Source organism: Cervus elaphus, chromosome 3 (assembly GCF_910594005.1).
Source record: "Cervus elaphus chromosome 3, mCerEla1.1, whole genome shotgun sequence".
NCBI lineage: Eukaryota > Metazoa > Chordata > Mammalia > Artiodactyla > Cervidae > Cervus > Cervus elaphus.
Window position 1 is genome coordinate 38,809,816 of NC_057817.1, and position 24,855 is coordinate 38,834,670.

At 36.1% G+C, this 24,855-nt stretch overlaps 1 protein-coding gene across 2 annotated transcripts in view; it reads right to left on the bottom strand.

Moving 5' to 3' along the window:
* Positions 1-1,737: 1,737 nt before the first annotated feature.
* The window catches only part of CNTN1 (contactin 1), a 392,609-nt gene continuing 369,491 nt past the window's right edge, over positions 1,738-24,855 (bottom strand). For both annotated transcript variants that reach the window (XM_043886892.1, XM_043886886.1), the window contains one exon: positions 1,738-4,223. In XM_043886892.1, the coding sequence (XP_043742827.1) occupies positions 4,147-4,223 (77 nt within the window). In that variant the 3' untranslated portion in view covers positions 1,738-4,146. The remainder of the gene's footprint in view (positions 4,224-24,855) is intronic.

The window sequence follows — 24,855 nt, forward strand, 5'->3', positions numbered from 1 at the left end:
AAGAGAGGCATAGAACAGATGCTCCCTCAGAGCCTCCACATGAAACCAATCTTGCTGACACCTTGAATTCCAACTTCCAGCTTCCAGAAATGGAAGAGATGGATTTCTGTTGTTTGAAGCCACTCAGTTTGTGGTCATTTGTTGTGGAAAACCTAGGAAACTAATACAAGAAGGTATGAAAGTTAGGGGATTGCTTTTAAGGCGGCTTTCATAAAGCAGAAGAGCCTGACTGAGGACATAGGATCAATTAAGACCAAGTTTCTTCACTTCACAGTTTTGCCTTAGGATATGCCCGATTGAATTCAAGAGTCAAATAGTAATAGCATTATGGGTACTGATGCATGTAATTTCCCCAAGCATCACATTTATTAGTAGTAACTGAACAGTGAAACCTGTTTTTAAAATGTGATAAACAATGTTGAAACTAATTTTGGCCTCCCTACCCACTAATTTTGAAGCCAACTCATTCATAACCACTCATGTTTCCATTGTGGAAAAAAAAATGCTCAAGTTGGTGAAGGGGCACCTTTCAACGATCTTTATATTAGCCGTCTCCAGAAGATTAGAGACTCAGGACATTAGGTATCAAAATTTAATTAACTTTCCAAGTTACAAAAAGAGAAAAGAAAAAAATAAAATCCACATTCCTCTAGAGAGAAAACCTTCTGAAATTCATTTCAGTCTGCTACATGGATTTTAGACACAAATTAGGGGATACTTTTAACAGACAAAAAGTATATAGCATTTTGACACTAAAGATGTAGAACCAAAAGACAACAAGTGAACAAATTAACATTTTAGATGAACCAAGAGAATGGATTTGTTTTTAAGAGAATTTAAATTTTGTATCCATGATGTTTATGCTGTTGATTCAATTTAAAATATCAATTAATCTAACTTGTAATAATGATGAAAACCTGTGATTCTCAAACCTGATCCCTTTCAGACTCTCACGAACAACCTAACAAGATACAGATCCCTATGTCTCACTGCCCAATTTTGATTTGGTAAGCCTGAACTGAGGCCTAGGAAATCTATTTTGCTTTTTCAAATTCTCCAGGTTATCCTGATGGACAACCAGGTTTGAGAACAACTAACAGGGAAAAATGCACTCACAGAAAGAAGCTTTGATCTCCCAAAGCCTGGAGAATTAAAGATGGGGTCAATCCTGGGTCAAATACCGAAAGTAAAATATTAGAATGGAAGTAATATAATACTTAGGGTCAAGAAACAGAGGCGGGGTCCAAAAGGGGAACCAGGGTACAGGGTGGAAGCAAGTTTCATGAAACAGGAAGAGAGGTCAGAATGCCAGTGAGAAATCCCAATCAGAACACAGGGGAGGATGTAAGGCAGAAAGCAGGAAGCTCTGGGATTCAGCATCTGAGGCTCAGTCTGGCTCAGGACTCAGAGAAGGCTTTTCCTGCACCAGATTCCTGTTTGCACAGCTATGCTTTTAAGTAAATTCCTCTGTTAAGAGTATCAGCTCATTCAGGGTTTAACCAGTTTTTTATCTTTTGAGTATCTAACAGTTTGCATTAGTGTCTAGCAAAAGGTGATCGTATGTCATTATAATGCCTGTGTGCGCATGTATATGTTTGCATGTATATTTTTTTGTAGAACGCTTCAAACATTTAACTGTTGTTTAACATGTAATATTTTTCCATGTTATTAAATTTTTAATGAAAATCCTCTAAAAATGAATTTTCAACTTCAGGTAAATTGAAAGGACAGTTGTTATTTCTTGGGTAACAGTAAGACATTTATTTCTTTATAATTTTTTTTTCATTCATAAAAAGGACAAAGCACAGTCCTATGCTACTCCATTGAAAAAAATGATAAAAAATAACTAAAAAAATCAATTCAATATTTATCAGTATCAAATAAAACTACTACCACCTTTCCTTGAAATACAAAGAAACAACAGATGTATCTATCACTATATAAAGTTTAATTAAGAATCTTGTGTCTTAAAGCAGATGATGCATTAGTTAGTTTGACAACAGTTTAAACCTGATGGTCCCAGTCAAATTTGTACACTTGTATGAGGAAATGAAAGCTTGAATTATCAGTGTATGAGAGATTTTAATCTATTTTATCTCTGTCACAAATTTAAAATTAAACAAACAACCTTCAAAGTCTGTTTTCTTCTTATCTGTCAGAACCATTTCATGCAAAATCTAACCAGTTTTGCTCTTTATTACCATACATAAGAAAATAAAAGGCAAGCATGCATTTGGCAAAATATTTAGTTGTTGATTATATAAAAATGCCCAACATGGGTCACATTGCAAAAGGAAAACCCCAAAGTGTAACAATGAAAACACAAACATTTGTACAGAAGGCTCACAGAGTATTTGTTTCCCGAAAGTATGAAGAGATTTTGTTTCTTTTTCAAATAATTAAATATTTTATGAAATCTGGCAATGATCTCAGACCGTTGACATACTTCTACTGGGGAATCATCCCTTTCACTTGTTTTTAAAAAGTTTCATTTTATAACAAAGAGTTAAATGTAAACTAATGAAATATTTATTGGTATTTTCATAATGAAAGCTCTAAACATTTACACATAGATATATAGTACAAAAATTATACAAATTAAAGAAAAGGGGGTAAAATAGTAATAGATCTATTTTGCTTCCTGTAGATATTTTTATGAACCTATAAGGTATCCTTTCTAAAAAGATAAACTCTATCTCTAATTAGCTAGCAAGGTTGTGCTAATAAAATAGGATTATACCTCTTGAAGCATCAGACATTGCACTATTTCATTAGCCAGCTAATCCTTTATTACTTGACTTTTTTCACATCCACACTCAAACACATGTCCGTGCACACCATGGAGAGTGAAGAAATGTGCATCTTCCTTTTCAGGACTTATAAAAACCTAAAATACCAACACTTGGGAGATTCCACTGCACAGACAAGCTATTTGTCTCCTCCCAGCCTTCCAGTTTCGGATACTCTTCAAAGTACCATTAACAAACCTTGATTTGGTATTTTTAGCCAGTTTTCAGTATTGCATTGAAGCAGGAAATGAGTTTAAAACTAAGTTTAAAAAATAATAGGGAATACTGTAGTTTTTCCAAGCTACAGGTGATTTCTTGATCCCACACCTTTAATAAAGGTTTTACTTATAATGAAGCACAAAAACAGACACTAGAATATTAGATAATTCTGATATTCACTTAACTGACATTTATTCCTAGCTATGTAAAGCCTGTCACATCTCAATTAAAAAAATGGGAGCTCTCTACTTTTTAAAATTGATCATTTCACATATGAATAAATACAGCAACATGATGACACTCTATCACAAGAGCTGTGATTTTTGAGGTTTGAAATTGATAAGAAAAGCATAAAAGAACATCAGAACATCAGAGTAGAATACAAAAGTAAAAAAAAAAGAACTTCATACAGTATGTTAATTTTACTATTAAAAAACTAACTTAAAAGAATTACTGATTCTGAAAACCAAATGTTTAGAAAATTACTTGCTTCCAAAATAGGAATACTGATCATAAGTTCTAGAATTTGGTTTTCAATATTCAAAATCTTCCAACTTATTCAATAAAATGATTTGGCATTGGAAATTATGTCTGATTCTTCAGTTCTATTTTTTTTTCCTAAGAAAACTCAAAATGGCAAGAATGATAGGGGCCATTCAAAAATATGCAGGACCCAAAACAGAGAGGATAGTACAAGAGACTATAGTACTCTTACATTTACCACATACGATCAACACTTCAACCTCTATTATATTTCACAACTTGTTATTAAATTTAAAGCACCTGTGTATGGTGATTTTACTTTCACTCTACAGCCTATAGTATTGAATTGAACACTGTAACTTGTCCCATTGTATTAAATCATGCAACTGTCACAGAATCAGTTTAAGTGGTTTATAAGGCATATTGGAACGAGTTAAAAATCATTTTATATTCATTTAAAAGTTTATTCTTTTGGATGAAGGGGTTCCTGAATGCCTCAGTCATAACATATGTTGTAAATCAGTTGGATAGTTTGTTAAACTATGATTTATTTGGCTTAGGATGGAGCCGCAGGGATTGGAAGGAACTGTAGTCATCACAGGGATGAAGGGTGTTCTCTGAGCTGGGCTGGGAAGAGCAGGTTGTCACACCACATTCAGAATTCCAAGTAGACAAGGATGCCAAGGGCAGGCAGCAGGAAGCCGAGAAGACATGGTGATAGGATGGATGCACCTATAATGCAAATCAAACACATGCTTATTATTTCATTGATAACAGTCACTATTGCTCATTTCCCCTGCTTTGGAGAAGACCATATTATGTAACCCTGAGAAACAAGTGCTTCCTTTGAAAAAATACCAGCTTCTCTTAGTCTTAAGTGACTTAGTAAAAATAAAAATGGTTGATCAAGGATTTTGTGTGTGAAAGTGTATGGACTATTTATACCATGAGTTCATATAAATCATTTAAGATAAGACAATCACAAATGTTTCTATTTTTCCTATGATCCAGCAGTCCTAAACTTCTACTAGAAGGCACTAGGTCAAGAAACATACATAAATAAGTGAAAAATCATAAGTAAGCTGTGACACAATAAAATGAAGAGATGCAGCAAAAATGCTAATAATGTTAAACCTGGGGCAATGACATTGAGGAGGAGAAGGGGACAACAGAGGATGAGATGCTTGGATGACGTCACCGACTCGATGGACATGAGTTTGAGCAGGCTCTGGGAGCTGGTGATGGACAGGGAAGCCTGGCGTGCTGCAGCCCATGATGTCACAAAGAGTCAGACATGCTAAGCGGCTGAACTGACTGACATCATATGTATACTGGAAGATATCGAATGATTTCATATCCCATATATCAATAGTTTTAAAACATTTAGGGACTTATACACAATCATTTAAGAAATTTATTTTTGATAATAATACTCAAATTTGTATCTAAAGAACAATTGCCCTGAAATATTAATGCTGTGATTTAAGAATAAAAATGATGTGATATTCTATATACTTAAAATACATCTTGAGTGCCATCTAGAAGGGCTCTTCCTGTGCTAAGGAAATTTATGGGTCTAAGTCCAGCATCACGAGAATTCTTGAGAAAGGGTTGAAAAGTGGGAACAAATGAGAAAGGGTTGAAAAGTGGGAGCAAAAAAGTATACTCTTCCGTTCAACTCTCCACAATTATTAAGTACTTTTTTCAATGAACACATTGCTGGGAAGAGTGGCAGGCTAAAAATACAGTCAACAGATTGCAAGTATAATAGATTTGTGTCTATTTGTGTAAATATAATAGATTTTTGGAAGTTCTCTAAATTTGAAACTTTAAGTCATTGCTATCAACTATATCAACAGCTGTCTAAATATCCCTTTCTTTGGAATATTCTCCTTACATGTAGAAAGATCAAGATTGAAGAGAAGAGTCTTCTCTTCAACTTGGTCATTGAAAGCACAGTCATACTCCTTGTAAGGTGGACAATGATTGTGTCTACCTACATCCCACTACTGCCCTGTTGGCAGCGTTTGGTGCTGCATGGAAAATGTAAGAGAGAAAACATTATGAGACACACATCAAGGGGTTCTTAGGAGTGAGCAGGGCAGTGAGGGTAAAAGTGAGGGCAGAACAGTAGGCACAACATAAACGGCCCTCAGGTAGCTGCCTCATTATGGAGACGCTGCATAACAGCACCACCGGTAGCTATGATGACTCCAATAATAACTATGATAGCTGCTATTCACTGCTCTGTAATTACAAGACAGACACCACACTGGCCCTTTATGTGTATTGTGATATTTATACAATAGTCTAAGATGGTAGAACTTACTATCCTGACTATAGATTCGTTGTTGTTGTTGTTCAGTCACTCAATCACATCCGACTTTGTGACCCCATGGACTGCAGCATGCCAGGCTTCCCTGCCCTTCACTATCTCCCCAAGTTTGCTCAGACTCATGTCCACTGAATTGGTGATGCCATCCAACCATCTCATCATCTGTCACCTCCTTCTCCTCCTGTCCTCAATCTTTCAGGGTCTTTTCCAATGAGTTGGCTGTTTGCATTAGGTGGCAAGTTCTGGAGCTTCAGCTTCAGCATCAGTCCTTCCAATGAATATTCAGGGTTGATTTCCTTTAGAATTGACTGGTTTGATCTCCTTGAAGTCCAAGGGACTCTCAAGAGTCTTCTCCAGCACAATATGAAAGCATCAATTCTTCAGAGCTCAGCCTTTTTTGTGGTCCAACTCTCATATCCGTACATGACTACTAGAAAAACCATAGCTTTGACTATATAGACCTTTGTCGGCAAAGTGACATCTCTGCTTTTTAAAATGCTGTCTAAGTTTGTCATAGCTTTTCTTCCAAGGAGCAAGTGTCTCTTACTTTCATGCCTGCACTTTATAGATTATGTAACTCAGATTCAGGTAAAATTACTGCTTAAGACCAGTAACCAGTAGAAGGCAGAGCCAGGATTAGATCTCAGACCAGCCTGGCTCCAAAGTCCATGCTCTTTCTACCTTGTTGCCACTTTCGGCAGATCACTTTGGAAAGGAACCAGGTCTAGAAAAGCACTAGAATGCTACATCCTGCACTTCAAGTGTCAAGGCAAGGGCCCTGAAGGAAAATAAATGACACGGGAAAGCAGAGCACCTAAGCTGCTTCCAAGGGTATTTGTTCTTGCAGTTTTCCTTCTCTTTTTCTACACAGATATTTTAAAATTATGCCTCAGCACACATATTATTTTATTCAATAAGATGACCAATAATAAACCTCAATCACACAGAGAAACATTAGTTTTCAATGTTTGACCTAATTTAAATGATCTTTCCTAAAGACATTTGTCTGAGAAAGACAGCGGGGTCTCTGAAACGCTCTGTCCCATGACCACAAATTACATTAGTGATGGGTACACATTCGTGTATTTGCCCAAATATGTGGGCTGTCTCAGTACAAACTGTGGCAACAGAAAGAAGGTTAGTCAACTGTGAATGCCATTTTGAAGTTTTGGTGTTAGTATAAAAACCAAATATAATTTCATAACTTGTGGCTACAACATCAGGATATTTGATTTATTTAAAATAAACTCTTCAAGTTTGTGTGTGTCATATTTGATTTCTCTAATGGCTCAAGCCTATGTAATTGTGGTCTTCACCTTCAATTCTCTTCCACATTCCAAACACAAATTAGAGACCTCACTGAATTGCTATTTAAAATCATTTTAAATGTGGGATCCCTATATTCTTGAGGGGTTTTAAATGTATATTCTTTTTTTGCCTAACAAAATGTATATAATATTACTATCAAGAATAATTTCAGTACTTACATGATTTGTTGTAAACATGTATTTTGCTTCAATGCAAGGAAACCTGGATTCGATCCCTAGGTTGGGATGACCGCCTGGAGAAGGGAAAGGCTACCCACTCCAGTATTCTGGCCTGGAGAATTCCATGGACTGGATAGTCCATGGGGTTGCAAAGAGTTGGACACAACTGAGTGACTTTCACTTTCACTGAATATCAAACATGAACAAATCATCAATCTGGTTAATTACTTTTGCCTATAAGAACTCATGTAAAGCCTATTTAGAATACTATGCCATTGGGTTTCTGGATTTTTTTACCTTAAACTGCTTAGTTACACATTGAGAAGAGGAAGTTAAGTAAGAAACAAGCAGTACTTAACAATCTTTTCAGGTTTTATGGTAAGTAGATGGTCACTCTAGGCTTCCTTGGTGGCTCAGTGGTAAAGAATCCACCTGCCAATGCAGGAGATGGGGGTTTGATTAGTGGGTGGGGAATATCCCCTGGAGAAGAAAATGGCAACTCACTCCAGCATTCTTTCCTGGGAAATCCCATGGACAGAGGAGCTTGGTGGGTTACAGTTATGGGGTTGCAAAAGAGTCAGACATGACTGAGCCACTTAGCACTAAGCATGGGCACAAGACAGTCACTCTAGTCAGCTTTTAATACAAATGTCTTTTCTGATGCTTAGGTTTGGACACGCTCCAACCCAAATTGCTAATGTTGGCTATAATTTTCTCCTTGGGGTGTCATGTTTTATATTTACAATTTTTAACATCTCTAGATTGTAAACAACTTCAGGACAGAGAATATATCCAAATTATATTTTCAGCTGTGTTGTCTAATACCAAGCCCAACATATAGTAATTGAACTATAAATTTATGATATAAATAATTCTTATAATTAAAAGCCCTGAATCTTTTCTGATTGTGGAGTACAAGCTCAGAAAGACAGTAAAGGGGTAGGACATGGGGGTTTAAAGAAGAAGACAAAGACAACCACTGTGACCTGCATCTCTTATCAGAGAAACGATATTAAAAATCTGCAACATCAGAAAGGCCATACTTTACTGCTCAGCCCAAAAGGGTTCTCCAACTTATCCTGGTAGGATGTTACTTTGGATTCCTTCAAAGTCTTATCCTTGGCCTTGGGCTGGGGTAAGAAAGTGTTTTGATAAGATAATTTATCCCCATCTCCATATATATTAGGTGTGTTAGGTATACATCAGTGTGTGTTTGTGTTGAATTCAATTAAACTCCCTCTGGGATAGCAGCAAGTTTGGAGAATATAAAAGTCTGTCTGGGATTGACAGTAAAAATCAGTTCAGAAGGCAAAAAAACAAAGTGACCTGCCTTTATTCAGGTTAGTAGTATGAGAGACAAAGATAATGGCAACTGTGAAACATTTCTAAGATCATGCAGCCACTAGAAAATGCGAGAACAACCCGATTATTGAGTGGCGAGTGTTGACTTACCAATAATATTACATACCTTCTTTACTCTTCCTATCTTTTACTAGGAACATGCAGCTGGTAAATTACTCTCCCCTCATGATGGGTCCCTGGCATGTGAAGTTACTTTAGTCGTGTCCAGCTCTTTGTGACCCCACGGACTGTAGCCCACCAGGGTCCTCTGTCCATGAGATTCTCCAGGCAAGAATACTGGGGTGGGTTGCCATTTCCTTTTCCAGGGGATCTTCCCAACCCAGACATTGAACCCATGTCTCCTGCATCCCCTGCATTGGCAGGTGGGTTCTTTACTACTAGCACCACCTGGGAAGCTCCATGATGGGTCCCAACCCTAGTTAATTTCTGATACTCCTGGCCTTATCTCAGAAACAGAAAATGCTCAGAACTGATTGCTTCTTCCCTTAGACCCTCCTCTGGATTCTTCAGCAAGAACTCAAATCTTACATAAGATGTTTCTCCTTCCTACTTGAGTGGTGCTCCATGACTGTGTTGAGGTGTGTTTCCTTGTTACATCTAGTCAATTACAGATGGTCTGATTGCCTGTCAGAGTACGACTTTTACTTGGTCTTGGATGTTTAGATTTTGAGAACAAATAGGCAAATATGAAGATCTGTGAGCAGGTCACTGTCCTGCCAGGAGATGTAAGGGTGTACTAAGAATAGTGTCATGGGGCTCTAGAGCCAAACAAGGACAATGACGTCCACATTCTGCCTCTGCTTTCAATTGACTAGGTAATACTGAGCATATTCTTTATTTATTTATTTATTTATTTATTTTTCCCATTTAATTTTATCAGTTGGAGGCCAATCACTCCACAACATTGCAGTGGCTTCTGCCATACATTGACACGAATCAGCCATGGATTCACATGTGTTCCCCATCCCGATCCCCCCTCCCGCCTCCCTCTCCATCCCATCCCTCTGGGTCTTCCCAGTGCACCAGCTCTGAGCACTTGTCTCATGCATCCAACCTGGGCTGGTGATCTGTTTCATCCTTGATAGTATACTTGTTTCAATGTTATTCTCTCAGAACATCCCACCCTCGCCTTCTCCCACAGAGTCCAAAAGTCTGTTCTGTACATCTGTGTCTCTTTTTCTGTTTTGCATATAGGGTTCTCATTACCATCTTTTTAAATTCCATATATATACGTTAGTATATTGTAGACCAATACAGTATACTAATGCATATATATGGAATCCTGAGCATATTCTTTAATCTTTTAAAGATTAAAGCCCCATGACACTATTCTTAGTACACCCTTACATCTCCTGGCAGGACAGTGACCTGCTCACAGATCTTCATATTTGTCCTAGTTCCTTCAAGTAAGAAACGGATAATATATCTCATGTCTTTATTGTGAGAAGACATGGAGAAGATGTGTATTGATGGTTCTTACATGTGTTTTAGCAGCATAACCTTTCTTCAGAAGCAATCATATGTGGAAGCTTTTTGACTGAACACAGAGGGAGAGTGGATGCTTTATTTAAAGACATCTGTGCAGGGCACAGGGGACCACAGATATTTTTTACCTCCTCTACATTCATGCTGATTCCTGTACTCCCCCAAGCCCATCACTCCAGAAAATGAGTGGCGCTTTGCTTATCACAGTTTGAAAACAGTTGTTTTATGTAGAGCACTTCAAAAAATGCATGGCTGATAGAAAAGTCCCATAAGTGACAGTGATTCATACATTTGATGTTGTTCATCTCTCTATATAATCCTACATTATATTTTTGAAAAATAGATGTATAAAAACAAAGGAAAACAATAGAGAAAGCAGGTGTGCCCCTTGCACACAACTTACATTAGAAACCTGTATGCCTACTTACTGCTCCCTGATCACATATTGTGTCCTGTTAGATCACAAACATTGCTGAAATGTCCTTTCACATATGAACACAGGGCATATTGCATTTTTCTGTAGTAGTCTAGCTCAAGGTGATCTCCTCTGTGACATGGTAGTTGGGGATTCTTTGTTTTAATTCACTGGAACTCAATGAAGAAAAAGCTGATTTTGCACTGCTTTGGGACAACTAGAGCCAGTTAACTGAACACTTGTGTCTGCCACGTTTCTGGCTTTCATCTCTTCTTCCTTTGCAGATTGCCTCACATTCTCAGACGGACTCCTCAAGATAGACCAGAGCGTGAAGCTCACAATCATACATTCTTAAAAGCAAGAGATGATTTTTTTTAACACCAACTCCAGTGAGAAAACTCTCAAGGAAAGATTCTTATTTGAGAAGTCTGAGTCATACACCTACTGTCAGATCAATACTATGGCTGAATTAGTGGATTTGTGTGATTGAACTAGATTAGAGCAGGTGCCCATCCCATCCCTCAGTCAATCACTCTGGCCAGCGAGAAGGGTCACTTAAGAAGACATTAACCTTTCTGATCTCAGGTATTAATTAAGAGCTTTGTTCCTGGAGTTAGCTTAACCAGTTGAGCCTCCTGAGTCTATCACTCCTTGGCTGTGTACCCTCTAGAAAATGTTTTGGGTCTGTTTACCAATTAGATGTTGTGAGGATTAAGTGAGAAAATGGCACTTATTTTCCTAAATTTTGTGACAGAGATGGGTGAAAACAAAGTTAAAGGAGGAAAAGCTGTTTCTTACTTTGAAATCCTGACACATAATTTAATGTATGAATGAATTTTCTGACCAAGAGACCAAGATCATTTTTTTTTTTTAAATATCACACACTCCAATTTTCTTGCAGGACTTCACACGAAGGATCTGAAGTCTTTTGAGGCAAAAAAAAAAAAAATAAGATAAACCTATTTAAAATTTGTCTTGAATACTTGGATTTTATTAAATGTCTGAGACAAAACAATTATAAATTTGTTATTGGTAAATTAATTTATGGGCTTTCCATCTTATATGTCTCTTCCTCCTTTCATATTCACTCTTACATTTCTAAAGAAGTAGGTAAACCAGTTTTAAAAGTCCTCATAAGTATAGCCTCATCTTGCCCAAAATTAGGTTATTTAGCATGCGCTTATTGGCCAATAATAGACCATGTGTTTTTATTTCCCAGCAAATAACTAGACATCACTCTATGCTCTTTCTCCTTTCTCAAGGAGGAAATGCATTCTTGTAGTCTAGCGTTTCCTGACAGGGGAAAGACTAGAGTCAACAGTAAGGAAAGTATACAACTGCCAAGATAAGCTGCCGGCAAACCATCTACCCTTCTTCCAGCCCTTTTTCCTGATTCCCACCTTTTTTTTTTTTTTTTTGGCTGACAAATCAAGGGATTTTATTGGGAAGGGGTGCCTGGGCAAAGAGCAGGAGGGAAAGGAAACCCAGGGCTGCTGGGCCACATGGTTCACAGTCTCAGTATTTTATGGTGACAGGATTAGTTCCCTGGTTGTCTCTAGCCAATTACTTTCACTCACGCATGCGTTGCTCAGCCAAGATGTATGCCAACGAGGATTCTGGGAGGTGGTAGGATACATGGAGTCTCCTTTTGACCTCTCCTGGATTCTTCCAGTTAGTCCACCCTATTTTTTATCCTTGCCTAGAATCTGGTAAAGAATTTTCAGTAAAACTCCTGTAACTAGTGAGGTTAACCTTAAAATTTACTCTGGGCTATATACCAGAACAGTTATTTTTATAAATTGTCTAAGAAGATTTAAAAGAGATATCTTTTTAAGCATTAGCTCACTCTGCTAACTCTTGGGGAAAATGTTGAGAAAGTCTTCAATGTTAACTCAATTATTATAAGCATAAATACTTGCCTTTGATAAAATGGAATAATCTAATCTATTTTAAGAGTTTCTGGAAAAGAAAAACAAAAGAGAAATAAAAAATTAAAATAGATTTTTTTCTGAGATACTGTAGACTTTTAACATATTTGATGATTTTTTTTTTTTTTTTTTGCTTTGAGATCTATTTTATTATAGTGCCTGTGTTGTATCAGCTTATTTTGTGTTTTATAATTTTTTCTCCTTACGTCTCTTTCAGATAGCAAAACACTAAGCTGTATGAAGAAGAAAAAAAGACAATTTAAGATCTATTTATAGTCCTGTCACTAGCTAGTTGTATAACTTTGAGAAAAGAGAATATTTGGACTCAAAATATGGCTCTGAGGCTGGCATGATCTTTGGCCATTTTACTTGTCAAGGCTATGGATTTTCCTTCTGTAAAATGATAGGGTTCAATATTATAAGTCCTTGGGTTCTTAGTATGGCTATTAGTCTGTGATTCCATGCAAACCATGATTAATTTAAGAATGTCAAGGATTGAGCCATAAAATTTGTAAAGATATTTATTATATTTCTCCTTGTCTATGATAATCTAAGTTGATATTTGTTTATATATACATTAAAAGCTTGATTATGTAAGTGATAGTGGTTATGATGGTTTTTTAAAACTGGTGAAACCCACTAATCTTGCTACTCCTATTTGTTTGGCAATTATAAACCCATATGTCAAGCAAAATGGTGCTGTTTTTGGCAAGGGTGTATGATTTGCTGGCAGCTTATTCTGGTAGTTGTATACTTGCCTTACTGTTGACTATGGTCCTTTCCCTGTCAGGAAATGCTAGATTGCAAGGACGCATTTCCTCTTTGAGAAAGGAGCAAGCATTTCTAATAGAGTGGGAATGTAAACATAACTTCTATCTATTATTGGCCAACAGTTCAGTTCAGTTCAGTTGCTCAGTCGTGTCCAACTCCTTGCGACCCCATGGACTGCAGCACGCCAGGCTTCCCTGTCCATCACCAACTCCTGGAGCTTACTCAAACTCACGTTCATTGCGTCAGTGATGCCATCCAACCATCTCATCCTCTGTCGTCCCCTTCTCCTCCCGCCTTCTATCTTTCCCAGCATCGGGGTCTTTTCCAATGAGTCACCTCTGCGCATCAGGTGGCCAAGGTATTAGGGTTTCAGCTTCAACATCAGTCCTTCCAATGAATATTCAGGACTAATTTCCTTTTAGGATGGATTGGTTGGATCTCCTTGCTGGTTAGCGTTAGGGTTAACAAGCACATGGTACATAATCTAATTTTGATATGACTTTTGAGCAAGATGAGGCTATAATGCTGAGGACTTTTAAAACTGGTTTACCTACTTCTTTAGAAATGTAAGGTGAGGCTTTCACTAAAGCATGAGACTTGGCATTAAGAAAAATTCCACTGAATACTGTTGTCCTCACTTGAGTGAGTAACCCCCTGCAAGGTACTTAATCCCTCATAGTCTCCATTTTTTTATCAGCAAAATGGGGAATACTTCCATAGCACGGTATTCATGATAATTAAATGAAAAAAAGTTAAAAATACATGGTAAACACCATCTGATAATTATGAATTTGAAATACGACATTTGGTGCATTCATTTAAGAATTACTACTTAGTGAATATCTATGAGAATAAACTGAGCATGGATGAGACCAAAGAGACTCAGCACTCTCTTCTCTTCTATGCTATAAACCGTCCGACGTACAGATAATGGATTTCAGGGGGTTAATTTTTTCCTCAAAGTCCTTAACAAATAACCTTCAAGGTTTTTTTTTTTTTTTATTCACAAACAACCAGGGCCAGCTTACTGGATCACCTTTGCGTTTGGTGCTAGAAATAGCTCACTGGCAGAATATTCTAACATGGATAGCCTTGGAATAAAACTAATTGGTCATGAAAGTCAATTTTTCTTAAACTTACCAGTGTATATAATCAAAGAAATTCAAATGAAGAACTCCAAAAAAGGGAAGTAGGTAGATACATCTTACTGCAAAGCCCACTGAATTTTTCTTAGTTCTTTGAGAAAAATAAATTTGAGTAAATAATTTTTTTTTCTGATTTTAATACTCACACTTATGGTCATGATAGGCAAAATGTTTGCTTATAGGTGAGACCATGGAACAAAAAAGTTTGGTCATGCTTCTAGACATGATGCCTATTTATTCATAGAGGATCTATTCTGTTTAAGCCTCCTTAAAATTATAAGAGAGATAACCTTTGGAGAAGATCCAGAGGAATCGGGTGGAGAGGGAGGTGGGAGGGGGGATCGGGATGGGGAATACGTGTAAATCTATGGCTGATTCATATCAATGTATGACAAAACCCACTGAAATGTTGTGAAGTAATTAGCCTCCAACTAATTAAAAAAATAAATAAATATAAAAAAAATTATAAGAGAGATAACCTATTTTTAGCAGATACATATTTGCAAGCCTATTTATGGTACTAATATTCACAGGACAAGTCATCCCCCAGTTCTAGGAAAGGTTAGGTATTTTCCCTTTTAAATTTTCTTAGAATAGTAGATTTTTCAAGAGATGAGTGCTGAGGATGACACAGAAAATCCTCTGTCAACTGGCACTGTGATCCCTATAACAGGAACTCTTCCAGTTTTATGTAACTGCTTTGCAGGACCCTAACTAGGCGGCCATCTTTCATCTGCCTGGCCTACCCGGGGTAGTGTCCAATTCACGCATCAGGTTTCAACAAAGAATAGATGCAGGTTAATTTAAACTTAAGTATTACCTCTGCTTTTCTTTTCAAATCAAATCTTCACCTAACAATGAGGAAAACTCCAAAATTTAAATATACAGATAGTGGTAATATAAGAATAAAAATGATTTCTTTAAAATTACTTCATTTATTCATAAGTTTTTTTAAAACCGGCCCAAGTAACAATATTTGTCATTAAAAAATATTTGTTAGAAGGATTATTTTTATTTAATTCACTAAGTGTGCCTGCTCTGTCCAGGAAACCTTTGCAACATGTTATTTTACTTAATTCTTATAATACAGTTAAATTATGTCTCATTATCCTCATTTACAGATGAAAGGTCTAAGGGTCAGATATGTCCACCTAACATAAGGCAAACTTGGCTTTTGAACTGAAATCTGGTCCCAGTGTTATTTTCTCTACTCCAAAGATGCTACATGAATGCTCCCTTCCATAATGTAATGACTCAAGAGTTAGAAAATATGAGTATCCAAGCATCTCCATGACACAGCAGTCAAAGACCCCAGTCCCCTACTGGTTAAATGTGGAGGTTCAGAGTCACAAATACTTAGACACTTTCCCAGGGCAAAACCAGAAAAAAGTTCTATTTGATTTTTCTTTGCTTTGGGGCTATGACAAATAAGTGACTCATCTGTTTGAGGTGGTATTTTTTATTTAAGATTTTCCTTTTTAATGTGATCCTGAACTGATATGTTTGTCAGACCTTGGGGCCTTGTTGCAGGATTCAGTGTTACCATCTATCATCAAGGATTAATGGGTGCCTCACTATTTTTCCACATACACATGAAGTTCTTATAAGAAATTGTCTGAATTCATTGAACCTTCACAATTATTAAGAGGATCATAATCAATTGAAACTTCTTTTTGTACTTTCACAGAAGAAACAATTTTCTCAGCTATTTTAACAACAGTCTGAAACATCTAAGGAGTTACTGGCTGAAATTAGCACTAACTACTCTAAAGGATTTATAAGAGTTTGTGCTCATTCAGTAGAAGATATAAAAAAGTTTTAATAACTTTGGATGACATCTACATGGAATTTTTGTTCTGTTTATATGTTTTTCAGAGTTTTTTTTTTTTTTTTTTTCCTCATTCTTAGTTATGTTTCATGGTGCTAAGCCCTGAAATTTTGAGCTCTTCTAAATTCTTTTTAGGTTCACAAAGGACAGGGAAGCTTGGCATACTGTAATCCATAGGGCCACAAAGAGTCGGATAAGACTTAGTGACTGCCCAACAACAACAAAGTGGGAGAAAAGAAGTTTGAATTTCATCATGTGTATGAGGAGTTTATTTAAAAAGTCAACCTAGTAGTTACTCCTTGCTAACCAACAGGAATTCTGGGAAATGCCTTAAGGAACCATTTTGTTTATACTGAACAAGTCAAATTCTTACACAGTCAGTGGAAATTGAAGTTCTTTTGTCAACATCTATTTTTCTAACCAGTATTCTTCCAGTCACTTTATTACAAAATATCTGGAGTAATTATTGACTTTTTCTCCAGAAGACTTGTGTCTTGTGTCTTTATGCTTCACGAAAGTGTATTTGTTTTGTGACAGTGTATTCTGTCACAAGGTGCTGTTAGATGCTGATTGATGATGATATATGAATATGCTTAAAATAACTTATGGAGAAAGAAATGGCAACCCACTCCAGTATTCATGTCTGGAGAACCCCATGGACTGTAGCCTGTCAGGCTCCTCTGTCTATGGGGTCGCAAGAGTTGGACGTGACTTAGTGACTAAACCACCACCAAAATAACATAACTGTCAAGCTATTAAGAGAAATATTATAAAATCTAGAAGGAAGCTTGAGACTAATAATTTGCTTTGATATTTATTTCACCTGGACTGTCCTACCTCTTGTTCCCTTTCCCTGGCTTTTCCATGCTAGGTTCCACATAAGAGCACCACCTCTCTCATCCTCTACATTATCTGTTATTAGTCTTTTCACATCCTTCTGAATTACTTAGCTCAGTTAATCATTTGCCATTCATTTTTAATTACTCAGAATGGAAAACACAGAATCATTTTCAAAGTGCTTTTCTCTCTCACTTGCATGCACCATCTTGGTCACCACGTATAATTGATTCCATCTCTAAGAGAGTTCTAGAAACTTTCTGCACCATGGTCTCTCCAGCCTCTCCCATAGTTATCCAGGACTTCATCACCTCTTACTTAAAAACACAAGAAAAAGTAAACAGATGAAAAAAGCTATCTACCTCCTTTTCAGTCTGTCTATAACCTATATTCTAACTATGTTTACCTTCCTCTACTTTTGGAATCCTCCTTAAAGATACACTGAATGAGATGCCATTTTTATGTGTGCTCAGAGTCAGCACTTGTTTCCTCATGAAGTGCTATTTTACCTCCTTTTATACCTGGAAACCACTTACTGATCATAAAAGAGTCATCAAAGTGTCATTCTTTTAAATAATTGTGCATGGATTTAATTATTTCCTCCTAGGTGTTTGCTGGTGGCTCAGACAGTAAATAATCCACATGCAATGCAGAGACCTGGATTCAATCCCTGGGTTGGGAAGATCTCCTGGCAACCCACTCCAGTGTTCTTGCCTGGAGAATGCCCATGGACAGAGGAGTCTGGTGGGCTACAGTCCATGGGTAGAGATTATCAAGCCTCCTGCCTGCAAAGAGTCAGATAGGACTGAGCAACTAAGCACAGAGCAGAGCTTGCTTCTACAATACTTAATACATTGTGCTGAAAATTATTTTCTCACCTATCTTATTTTTCTAAGACTTTATGGTTCTTTAAGAACAGAAACCATGTTCTTATTCATCTTCCAACTTCTAGGGACCAAGTCCTACTTAATACACATTTGATGCTCAGTGCATTTTTGTTGAATGAGTTACACTAATGGTCCTGCTTTAGAGTGCCCCTCCCCCACCACTGTAGTTCTACCCATTATCTCTCTCCCTCTCTAGACATATCTGAGAAAGACCATTCCTGAGAAGACGTAGTGTAACAAATTAGTTTCCCTATGAAGTCTCCATCTGTTTGTAGACACAAAATCAAGTAATCATCCCGTTTAACCTACATGCAATAATGGGCTAAAAATATATATATGAACAAAGAAGGTCTTTCACTGATAGTCCATTTTCTGAGAATGACTGCTAGCCAGATGACTGTTAGCACTATTTTATAATTTGGATTAAAAAGGTAATAGAATTCACTAATATAACTTAGCTACACACTAAAACTTTACTATTTTTTCCTCTTTTGATAGTTCTAAAGAAGTTGTGAGATTTTTGTGTTAATTAATATCTTTCTTGCTTTCTATATTGTTTTGGTCATTTTTAAGTTGTGAATATGTTTAGAATATAATCTTGGACCAGAAAAAGAAGACTGTTTCTTTAAAGGAACATATGTAGATATTTTAAGAATTTTACCTTTAAATCAAATGAATTTCCACATGGAATCTAAATAATTAAAGCAATCTGAGTTTATTTACTTCTTCAATGATTATTTAGATGCTGTCTCATTAAATAATTGTAGAGTCTGTGAAGGTCCTTTCTCTAAATTAACAAAATATGGTTTGGATTTGGCTGCTGGAAATCTCACTTCCTTCTCTAGTATTTACTACTTGTTCTGCAATGAAGAATTACTTATGGAATGACCTAGAGATTTCTGTATGTCTTCATTTTTCCTCCACTGTGCCACGCCATTTCCTAGAATCAGGTTCTTGTTAAAAATTGCCACATGAAATTAACCTCTTCTGGACATAGTATAGAGACCAAGAACACATGGAGAAAAGCTAAATCATCTGAACCCTGGCCTGAACCCTGAACCCTGATGATTTTTGGCAAGTTACTTAAACTCTCTGATCTCAGTTATTTGATCAGTCAAATGAAGATAGCTACATTTATCTACTTGAGTCTTACAACAATTAAAGGTACAGAAAGTACACTGCAATTATAAATACTTCACAGTCGGTAGCTATTCCTACTGCAATTACTAGAAAGTTCTTTTCCTGATCTGCTTCATTTGTCAAAGAGATTGCCACTCATCTGTGGTCTCTGCAGGTCACATTCCACAAAATGTTTTTACTGGACTCAGGAAAGAAAAAGACACTGGGCCAAGTCCAAACTGAAGGGCTAGGTAACAACTAAGATTTAGGAAACCATTCAAGACAAGCTGGGAAGGATCACACTGTTCTGACTACAATTTAACCACTCTGGATTTCCAAAGTTGTACAAACTTGAATCCGGGCCTGGGTACAGAAGTGAGGAGACCCTAGGCTGTAATGTCCCAACTAGAAGCTGAGAAGACAGAGAAGGAAGTCACCGCTGAGAAAGTTACACAGGCATGATCTCCCTTGTAGATAGAGTTACTGGATATTTTTGCTAAGTAGGCAGTAGACACCTGGATGTGCTTAAAATTTAACCTAATCAATTCTGCTTTTTTAAAAAGAGAGTCTCTAAGTTTTCATGAGTTCAGTTTACACACAGTGAGGACCTACCACTATTCTGCCTAGCGCTAGTGCAGAAACAGCCATTCCGCCCCCTGGAGATCACAGCTGAACTACAAGTCAACCACGCTGCGCTGTTTGTTGCGCTCGGAATGCCTAAGACACCATGGGAGCAAAAAGTGAGAAGCTGCAGGTGGTGGCACAAAAGGAGTTTCTGGGAGGAAAAGGGACACAAGGTAAGAAAGAAGAGATGGGACAAAATATATGCTTCACAAATGTCCTTTGTGATAATAAAATATTTACCAAGAAATGCATACTAAAAAAATCTAATGAAAAATAATCCTTGATATTCAAAAGGAAATAAAGTCTTATTCTAAGTCATGGCTTTATTATCATCTAATTTAATTTAAAGTTCTAATAAATCCCCTAAGCAATATTAACTTCCATTTAATTAATCCATAAAACACTCCAAAATAATAAAAGCATGCAAATCCTTTAAAATTTAAAGAGATAGTTTATCATGATCTTTTTTAACATAAATATAATATAACATAAATATACATTTTGTTAGACTGTATTTCAAATATAGTTGTTCAATGTGAGCATTTATTAACCTAGGAAAAGAGCCACAACAAAAACGTCTTAGTTGGAATAATGAGCAAACTTTAGTTTTAAAACCTGAAATGTTGCATGCTACCTACTTAAAAATGGCTGAGTATAAGCCACAGAGGATATACTCTTCACTGACCACATGGCATATTTATATAAAAAATCTATTGGTGCAACATATTCATTTTAAAATGTCATGAGATATAACATTTTTAAATGAATACATATAAATAGGAATTTATCAAATTTGCACAAATGCATCCTTAGACTTGATAATCTCTAAATATAAATATACTTGTATATGAATATATTTAGTTCATTTAGTAAATAAAAATTAGCATTTTCCTGTAAAGCACACTATTCATGTGCTGGATTATTGTGTTCAATGGTGACTGCTAAAGATTAAATAAAATTATTGAGTAATTGCTATACACTCTGATAAGTACTTTTGCCTTTATAATAGGTTAATTTTAAAGATAAGAAATTTGTTTAAATTTAAAGTAAGAAGACATATTATTTTGTTCCTTGCCAAAGCAAAAACTGTCTAATCACACTCTCACTGTGATTTTCCATCTTTTGTCTAGCTAAACTTGCCTCATACATCTGATGTAATGGATACCAAGAATTGATAACAATCTCTAATTTACAGAGAAATGCTTATAATAAAATATGCCCTAGGAAATACTTAAACTAATGAATTTAATACTGCCTGAAAAATATATGGCTTATTTTTCTTTCTGATATCAATGCTGTAATTCTTAGCATAATTTATTACTCATATTATTAATCTCAAATTTTAGTAAAAGAAACATTCTTCCAGATAGAATAACAAAAATATTTAAAAATATAATTCCAAATGATCATATAATAATAAAAAGCATCCTTATTTTCATTTTAGTTTCTTTGAGAACAATGTGACTTTCCCCATCTCCAAGTTAGGGAACTATTTTTAGGAAATTCAGATATAGAATATTTTTAAAATTTCTTTTGTGAAAGTGAAAGTCACTCAGTCATGCCCAACTCTTTGCCATCCCATGGACTACACAGTTCATGGAATTCTCCAGGCCAGAATACTGGAGTGGGTAGCTGTTCCTTTGTCCAAGGGATCTTCCCAACCCAGGGATTGAACCCAGGTCTCCCACATTATAGACAGATTCTTTACCAGTTGAGTCATTTTATGTGACATAAAATACTGAGTTTTAACAAAATTCTCTGAATATAATTAATAGTTGTGACTATAATTAATAGAAACTATTTCTAGAAGAATTAGAAAATAATAAGATAATAGAGTAATGGGGCTCTAAATTTAGTGATAAATTAAATTCAATTGATGAATGGGCAAAAAAATTTAAAAAATCAGAAGAAGAAAATCTTATGTTAAATGATCTTCCTATTTTTTAACTGAACCCAACGTTCAACAAAAGTGTAATAACTGAACAAATATAAGATAGTATCTTTTTTGTACTATTTTAATATATCTTAATTTAATATATCAATAATCAGCTACAATTTTTTGATGAAGACAATTTTTTAATCCTAACAAAATAATATGTGGCTTCAGAGAACTGCAAAAATATGTGTTCAACTGTCAAAAATATCCAAATAAAGGGAAAAGTTATGTACAAAATCATAAAATAATTAGGATTCCCTGGAAATGAGCAATCCTTTAAACGACCAACTCTATGTTACCAACAGAAAAATATATTCAGTGAAAGCATAAGAGACAGAAGCCAAAAATGAAGTACTATGCAGTACTTCATTCTTTACATTAAATTCATGTTGGATGTCAGGTACCTTTGTCAGTATATTTATATGTTTGGAGTGTTATTGTTCTGTTGTTTAGTTGTTATGTCCAAATTTTGCCTCCCCATGGACTGTAGCCCACCAGGCTCCTCTGTCCAAGGTATTCTCAGACAAGAATACTGGATTGGGTTGCCATTTCCTTCTCCAGGGGATCTTCGCCACCCATGATCAGACCTGTATTTCCTGTATTACAGGTGTATTCTTTACTGCTGAGCCACTGGGGAAGGCCAGTTTGGAGGATTAGGGAGCCTCTTATGGTGACAGTATAAAAAGAAAGAACATTTTTTCATTTATAAAAACTAAAGATTTCTTAAAAACCTCAGAATGCATAATGGTACTAAACTACTTCAGGTACTTGGAAGAATATAAGAATTTGACTATATATTATTCATAAGAACATTAAAATTATGACTATATAAGAATTATTATATATTTTTAATGTGATGGCATATTTTTTATGCTTCCAATCTTTTTTACTTTTAAATTGGTTTGCTTTATGTTTGGAATTGTTCCTTGGTTTACAGTCTCTTTGAAATTTAAGAATCCTTCGTGCCAGGTCTCCATTGGCCATGAAAATCGTTATACTAATACAAGCAATTTTAAATTGTGTCTACTTTTCTTCATTTTAAGCATTTTTTTCTTTGGATCTCATAGGTTCTCACATTTTAGAATACATTGTTTATGACCTTATGCACATGCATGCTCAGTTGCTTCAGTCATGTCCAGCTCTTTGTGACCCTAAGGACGGCAGCCCAGCCAGGCTCCTCAGTCCATGAAATTCTCCAGGCAAGAACACTAAAATGGGTTGGGATGCCCTCTTCCAGGGAATCTTCCTGATCCAGGGATCGAACCAGCATCTCCTACATTGCAGGTGGATTCTATACTGTTGAGCCACTGGGGAAGACTTTCAGTTCGGTTCAGTTGTTCAGTCGTCTCCGACTTTTTGAGACGCCATGGACTGCAGCACGCCAGGCTTCCCTGTCCATCACCAACACCCAGAGCTTACTCAAACTCATGTCCATTGAGTCGGTGATGCCACTCAACTATCTTATCTTCTGTTGTCCCCTTCTCCTGCCTTCAATCTTTCCCAGCATCAGGGTTTTTTCAAATGAGTCAGTTCTTCACATCAAGCGGCCAAAGTATTCCAATTTCAGCTTCAGCATCAGTCCTTCCAATGAACACCCAGGACTGATCTCCTTTAAGATGGACTGGTTGGATCTCCCTGCAGTCCAAGGGACTCTCAAGGGTCTTCTCCAACACCATAGTGCAAAAGCATCAATTCTTTGGTGCTCAGCTTTCTTTATATTCCGAATCTCACATCCATACATGACTACTGAAAAAACTATAGGTTTGACTAGACAGACCTTTGTTGGCAAAATAATGCCTCTGTTTTTTAATATGCTGTCTAGATTGGTCATAGCTTTTTTTCCAAGGAGCAAGCCAAGGTTCTGGCCAGGGAATGCAAATAGAGAAGTAGCTCAGTCACTAAGTTCATTATCCTAAAGATACAAACAAATATTGTGCTCAAGAGAAGGGTCCTATTTCTAGTCCTTAGACCAGAGAAATGATACTAGCAAATGGATAGGCTAGTTGGGCAGTACCTGGGGTAAAGGATGCTATTCAGTAGTGGAAATGCAACAAATTAAGAAAGCATATTTACCGGAAGCGCTGATTTTCTTCTCCCCTTCCTATCACCCCTAGATCTTCAAAAGGAGAGTACTGTGTTGAAGGAATATATTGATAACCTATTTAGAGTGTGTTTGTGTGAACAAGTTTCCTCTTAAAAGTGCCCCAGTAAGTAATATCTAAGCTGCATACAGAGCAGAATGGATTTATTTAACTGTATCAATTTTTTGTGTGTGTATGTGTGTGAAGCAGAGGGCATCCTGAGGAGATAAAACTGTCTAGAATTTAAACAGAAGTGGACTTCTTTCACTTCTTTCCTCTAATGAGATCTCATCTTTTCTATTAAATTATATATAGAAATTTTTAAAATACTGATTTAATATTAAGTATCAGATATTCTATTTAAGTATTTATTTATTGGCCTGGCCTATTGTGTTCACTTCTCTAGGTTCAGCCTCACCTGAGAAAAATTTCAAACAATAAAAGGAGGACTACAGTACATAAACAGATATGCAGTGTTTCTACAGCATGGAAATTTCATGAGCAGCAACAGCTGCCAAGGGAAAAAAAAACTGTGTAAAAAGGCTTATTAGGGAGACAATATTGAAAAAGATTGAGAAACACTGATATAGACTAATATCTCTCCCAATTATTCTTCTGTTTGGAATTGGGTGGCAAAGATGTAAGGTACATGAAGACTGTTTTTAATTTATTCATTTATTACTCACAATAATAGTGAATAAGAACATATTCATCATTTACTACTCACAATAGTAGGAGGTAATAATTTACTCATCATTTATTACTCACATAAAAGGTAGACACTATTGTTCCCATTCTACATGTAAAGTATAGAATATACCTATGCTAAATGATCATGCCATATAAATAATAAAAATATATACAAATATGTAGGAATATGATAGGCATCTTGATTAGAGGATTCAAAATTTCAAATTTGTAAAATATTAGAAAGCCAATTTAAAATCTCACAGAAATAGATTTGTTTTATGAATTAAAGTATTAATGGTATAACCATGGTTGACAAATAATAAATATGAATATGATCTATTTCTGAAAAGGTGGAAAGTCATTGGAAGCTTTTGCACAGATGAGACCTGATATAATTTTAAATGATCCCTGTGTTCATTCTGCTGAGAATGAAT